General features: G+C 33.3%; 1 protein-coding gene across 3 annotated transcripts; it reads right to left on the reverse strand.

The window, feature by feature from the left end:
* Positions 1-384: 384 nt before the first annotated feature.
* Positions 385-5796, reverse strand: LOC107018480. 3 transcript variants are annotated; one of them, XM_015218973.2, is made up of 6 exons: positions 5595-5796; positions 4371-4440; positions 3062-3163; positions 1546-2665; positions 1000-1466; positions 385-913 (listed from the first exon to the last, which is right to left on the reverse strand). In XM_015218973.2, the coding sequence occupies exons 3-6, from the start codon at positions 3124-3126 to the stop codon at positions 805-807; spliced, it is 1761 nt and encodes a 586-aa protein (XP_015074459.1). In that variant the 5' UTR covers positions 3127-3163; positions 4371-4440; positions 5595-5796; the 3' UTR covers positions 385-804. The 3 variants fall into 3 exon arrangements, with proteins under 3 accessions (XP_015074459.1, XP_015074458.1, XP_015074460.1); XM_015218972.2 differs by lacking the exon at positions 5595-5796 and adding an exon at positions 5007-5189; XM_015218974.2 differs by lacking the exon at positions 5595-5796 and adding an exon at positions 5007-5189 and having other exon boundaries at positions 1546-2738.
* Between the last annotated feature and the right edge of the window lie 267 nt (positions 5797-6063).

Below are 6063 nucleotides of genomic sequence, written 5' to 3' on the forward strand. Positions count from 1 at the left end.
CAACAATAAATGGAGATTATATTTGCTAACAAAATTGTTATGTTTGTCTAGCTAGCAAACCCAATATGATAATTTAATTTAAGTTAGCAAACTTGTTAAAAAGATAAAAGTTAAATGTCCTTTTAAATTTTTAACTAATGTTCTCGAATTTGAGTATTAAAAAATGACATTTTCTTTGATAAGGAACACTAAAATTCATCTTATTATATTAGACTTTTTATAATGCAAAATCCAAATTAGTCATGAGTGGACTATGAGCAGCAAATGCTCAAAAAGTTAATGAGTTTCAAATTCTACAAAAAAAATTCCAAGACGATAATTATCTTTCAATTGCATGGTTATTAGTAGTAATAAAATAAATAAAAAACAAATATATTGCATATATTTTAGCTCAATGGGCAAATCTCTCACAACAATTAACCATAGAAGAAAAAAAAAGGGACATTAAACATGAGTATACATGATATACTGTATAAGAACAAAAATGTAAAAAAAAAAAAAGGGTTTTACATCAGTAGCCTTCATGTCTTTAATAGAACAAAGGGAAATTAACATAAATAGCCGCCCACACAAAATAATAGCCCATAGATATATAATATACACATAGTATATATATATATATATATGTATATTGGCTAGGGGATGTAATTATTTTTTGCCACGCGACCAAATGTGTAATTTCCCCTAAAACATGCCACCCCTAAGAGAATAATGAATATCAACATGTATGCATACTTACAATACTCAAAAGATTCAAGATTTAAGGTCTTGTTGTTATGTATATTCGACTAAGAACCAAGAATTTTAGAATCTACAACACAGAAGGCCTTGTTTCCAACCTTTTTGTTTACTTAAACGCCTCCGTTCCGCCTTCGCCATTCTTACTGGACTGCTATTCCATTCATTTTGTAAGCTGTGAGGAAATAAGAATGAAAATGTTCATCATACTAATAACAGTATCAAATGTGAAAAGAAAAGGGTAAGTAAGTAGTAGCATACACTGGGAAGGCAAAGGATCTGGTGCTGGTTGTGCTGCTTTCGGATCGAAGAGATAGGCTTCCGGAGTAAGATATAGGCCCTGAGTAAGTGATGGAACCTGATATAGGACCTCTTGCTGCAGAAAAACTTGCCTCTCCATCAGCAAAATGACCTTGTCCATTAGCCATGTTTTGGGATTCAAGGTGTTGCTGGTGCGCGTTGTCAGCAGTATTAGCGAAAGGAACTTGACTAGAAGCTGAAATGTTATCTGAGTTTCCGTTCTTGTGAACGGAGACAGCCTTTGGCTTGTGAGAATCTTCAGGCAAGTTTTCGACTCCTCCCTCCGTGGTTGTTGTTGATTCTGGTTTGGTGAGATTGAAGTCGAAAATACTAGTTCCTGCTCCCTCCTTGCTATTACCTTTGTTGTTGTTTGACCCATCAGCTGCAGAAATTGCAGTTTGGCTTTTCAAAGTTTGATCAAAAGGCACCTGCAGTTGAAGAAACGAAATCCTTAAACTTTATCGACCAGAAGAATTCCGCGAATCTGTAAGAATGATAGGAACAAACCTGATCGGGTTGCAGTGTAGATTGATCACCATCAGAAGTTTTTATATTGGACTCTTCCACACGAACAACGGTATTAGGAGATGATGGTTTTTCTGATGCATTAGTAGTTTTCCCGTTTGTAGTACATTTTGAACCAAAAATCATCAACAAATCCTCGAGATAAGAATCCTTATCCGCATCTTTGTTGGCTTTATTCTCTAGTGACGGATTGAAATCGTTTGGAATAGGTGCTCCAGTAGGTTCTATTTCTGCATCATGAGTCACAGCAATGTTCTTGGCATCTTCGCAAGATGAATCTTGTGATACAGTTGCAATGCTCGACCCCATATCGACACTTTTCTTTGTGTTGCTCTGATGTTCTTCATCAGCATCAACAGAAACAGAAGTGCTCAGTTGATCATCTTTCCAGCTTTCGGTTAGAACTTTATCTACTGCAGGTACACCCTCATCCATACATATATCTTTAACTATGTTAAAGTTGTTCTCTCGATAGCAAACTGTCAATTCAGAAAGCTCGTGATCGGTGACCCCTTTATCAGAATAAAAATGTTTGTTATTCTCAAACAACTCGGAGTGAGAGGTAAAAGGCGAATCAGAGTCGATAGTTTCATTTCCTTTGTCATCAAGGAAATCGAGGGACTCATATTCTGGAATATTCCATGGCTGATTTCTATCTTTTGTATCACATTCAAATGGATTTCCACCTCTCTTGGTATGGATGATATTCGACAAGCTTCCGGTTTGATCATCTGTAACACTTGCAGCAACAATTTCATTTGTTTCACTTGAAGGAATATCACACGCGAAAGGATTTCCACCTCTATTGTCACCGTTTATCGTGGATAAATCTACATTATGATTGTCCCTCACATTTGAAGCCTTAATCTCATCGTTGTTATCAAAAAATATAGAGTCATCGAGTTCAGGAACTTTCCAGAATTTATTCCCATCTTTTCTGTCGCACGCCAAAGGGTCTTCCCTATTGTCGTGGACATTTGTATTTCTGAAGTCATTTACAGGAAAACCTAAAGAATCTGCCTCCTTGTAACCATTTGAATGACTTAATATCCCATTCTGATTTCCGTTCATTGTAGGCTTCTCTTCAGCTGTGTCAAAGACGCTGTCGTTGCATTCAAATGTTTTAGAATCATGCACAGAGACTAGTGTTGAATCACTAAACAGAGGATGATTATCTGCAGTCGAATTTAACTTCTCAATGCAGGGATCAAGTTTAGTAAGAATACTAGTACTAAAATCCATCGATTAACTCTTAAAGTAAAGATATCAAGAAATAGACAAGTAGTTGAACAAAACGAAACATCTCAATATTTATCAAATGAATCTGGAGTCCCCGGACGAAAGAAGAAAGCATCAGATAACCATTCCCTATTACTCGAAACTAAATAGAAAAACACACACATTTGCTCAAAACTATGGTGTAGATCCTTTATTTCACACGATTACTTTGTACTTGAGAAGATGCAGCATAAAGAAGAAGCAGAGTTTGTACACTTACTGGCTTTCACTGCTCGTATCAGCTGGTAGAGTCTCGAGAAGTCTCAAAAGCTGTGAAGCAAACATCAAGTAGTAGTCGCGGAGGAAAACAGCTCAGAGACCTCTGTCAATATAAATATCAAGGATATATTTAAGAACATTCGCTGAAATATCCTAAAATTTAGTACATGTCCAGCTGAATTCTGAAGACAATGCTACTATACATAACAGGTCAAACGACATTAATTGTTAATGAATACTGATAATGTCCAAGAGAATACAGTAGGAAGCAAACTTAGCATTCAACAGGTCTGTATACCACTACAACAACAACAACAACAATGTCTCGGCCCCAAACAAGTTGGGGTCGGCTGAGTTACCACTACTTAACATAAATCCACCTGCAAAGGAGAATAGAGTGTACGCATATCTTACTTTCTTCCTTGGAAGATAGATAGACTGTTTCCGATAAACTCTCAACTCAAGAAAAAGCAGATACTAAGGAAAGCATGACAAACATTCTGGAAACAAGAAAGAACAGTTACTACAAGAGAAGAATTACGACTACTAGCAACGGAGGATAAGCAAGACAATGTTGTACGATCTCTAACCTTTTACCTTAATTCGTATTCAGAAATCAGGTAAGATTCAGACTTGTAAATGCCACCCATAAGTCAATATTTTGTGTAACAAAGAAACAAAAAAGGTGCAAAATCATCTCACTCACAAGATGCCAATAATTTGAAATAAAACAAAGAGAATTCACTCAGACCTCATCTTTATTTTGTCTTTTCAAGACATCCTTTATTTTAAAATCTTGTCCTGACAATGAATAGTGAATTTATGGTGTAATTACCAAACTACCTGGAATCTTAACTTTGTCCAGCTTTGAAGAAAAAGACAATAAATGGTCACCATTTTGAAATTTGTATAAAAGCTCAACAACGTATCCAGTGAAATCCCCTAAGTGATGTTTAACGAAAGAACAGTTTACGCAAATCTTATCCCTACCTTTCGAGTAAAAGCTAAGTCAAAAGATCAATCTCAAGTCTCAACCATCCATTTTGTTCTTTAGCTACATTACCTAATTATAATCAACTAGATCTAGTTCTAGTTTTTAATAACAATCTCTACACAAAAAGTTAACTATGTTTTATAAAAAAAAAAAGAAAAAGGATTTCTTCACAATGATACATTCTGACAGGTTGTCATAGGATCCCAAGAAATTCACAATCTCATAACATCCAATAAACAAAGAATATAAACAAAAGGGTTGTTAATTATTAAATATAAAATGATTATACTCAAATGATTTAACATATAAACTTTACCTTTCTAAAAGTGAATCAAAAGAATTTTCCTCTTTATCCCTTTAGTACAAAATTCTGTCTCTGGGTTTCACTGCAAAAAGCATAAAAACACCAAATTTCATCAAAATTAAAGACATAAACAGTACTTCCAAAAAAAAAAAAACTATCTTTACCATGAAATTTAAAAAACCAACTACAAAACCAAACTATTAGCTAACGTTTAACTATAAATTTTTGAAAAATTATCTTCAAATATAAATTTGACCATATATACTGATACGATCTTCAAATATTTTAAAGTTCACAAAAAAACTGGTCTGACAAGCTCAGACCAGTTTTTTGGTTTTGGAGTCTTTATATCACCAAAAACCAATCTTTGCTATGAAAATTGAAATCCAACTACAAAACCAAATTAAACTAGCGTTTCACCGTAGATTGTTTTAAAATTTCATTTTCAAATATTTTCAAATTTTTAGAAACTCAAGTTTTTGACTTTTTGGGCCCAGATTAAATTTTTTCAAGTAAAATGCACGTCTAAACACAACGTTTAAATTCTAAGAACCACAATATGAAGAACTCAAATCAATCAACATATAAACAACACATTCAATAAATTAGCAAAAAAAAAAACAGAAAAACAGAGAAAGACAAGATAACCTTTTGTATAGTTGGGAAGAAGAAGAGGATGTTGGTGAATAATAATACAGTAAGCTCATGAAACGACAAGAAATCATGCCGTTTTGGGTTGCTTCATTGAGTATTTTAGAGAGAGAAAGGGTATAGTTAGAAAACGCAATGAATGTGACAGAAAAGAGTTTTAAGTAACAAGTAAGAAGAAATAAGAGAGAGAGTGGGAAGCCAGCAAACATTAATATACAGCTAATACAAAAATATAATTGTCAACTCTTTCTCTCTCTATACGTATACATACACAAAACGTATAATACTTTGTCCACCTTTATTTGTCCACGGACTATTTTGAAGACACATCATCGTGATTTGAGAAATTAAATCACGGTACATTTATAAAAAAATATTTATTTTTAATATAACGAACGAAAATAAAAGATTATCATTTTTTTTTTGGTACGTGAAAAAAAACAGAGTGTAGAGTCAGTTGGTCATAATAAAAAGGTGCAGTGCACGAAGGAGAGGCACAAAAAAGGCATTAGTTATTGTTCTAAAACTCAAAATAGATTTAAAAATACATTAGAAAAATTAAAAGAGGACGGCGGCAGAGTTTACCGGAAAAATAGATCAGTCGATTTTGATTCCGATTCTGATTCCGATTCAGTACGCCGGCGGCGGTAACAGTTTTTTTATTTTTTTGTAGTTTTATTAGATCTGTAGAGAAAGGGATATTTGGGATACTGACAGTGTAAGAGCTGACTTTGTATGAGTAATTTTTTTAATGGAGAGAAAAGGGACAAGAGAGAGTCAAAAAGGTGAACAATTTGGGACGAAGCTGTTTGGTATATCTGTCTTCTTTTTTTCGTATTTTAGTTGAATTGAGAATTTATCGAAAATAAATCTTTTTAATTTTTTAAAGGATTTTTTAGTTGAAAAAATATGTTATTTTAAAATTAATTATACTAAAATTATTAATTTTATTATAATTAAATATGAATAAATTATTTTGAAATTATCGAGTGAGTCCTTAAAAAAATAAATCTACATGTAAACTATGCTTATGATGTTCTTTAATTGAGTTAAT

Source organism: Solanum pennellii, chromosome 5, assembly GCF_001406875.1.
Source record: "Solanum pennellii chromosome 5, SPENNV200".
Classification (NCBI taxonomy): Eukaryota; Viridiplantae; Streptophyta; class Magnoliopsida; order Solanales; family Solanaceae; genus Solanum; species Solanum pennellii.

Bases quoted from the DNA above. Each gene is read 5' to 3' on its own strand.
- LOC107018480 (XM_015218973.2), bottom strand. From the start codon at position 3,126: ATGTTTGCTTCACAGCTTTTGAGACTTCTCGAGACTCTACCAGCTGAT. The intron at 2,666-3,061 runs GTAAGTGTACAA...ATGCAACGACAG, and splicing joins GATACGAGCAGTGAAAGCCA to CGTCTTTGACACAGCTGAAG. The intron at 1,467-1,545 runs GTTTGTTCCTAT...CTTCAACTGCAG, and splicing joins CTACACTGCAACCCGATCAG to GTGCCTTTTGATCAAACTTT.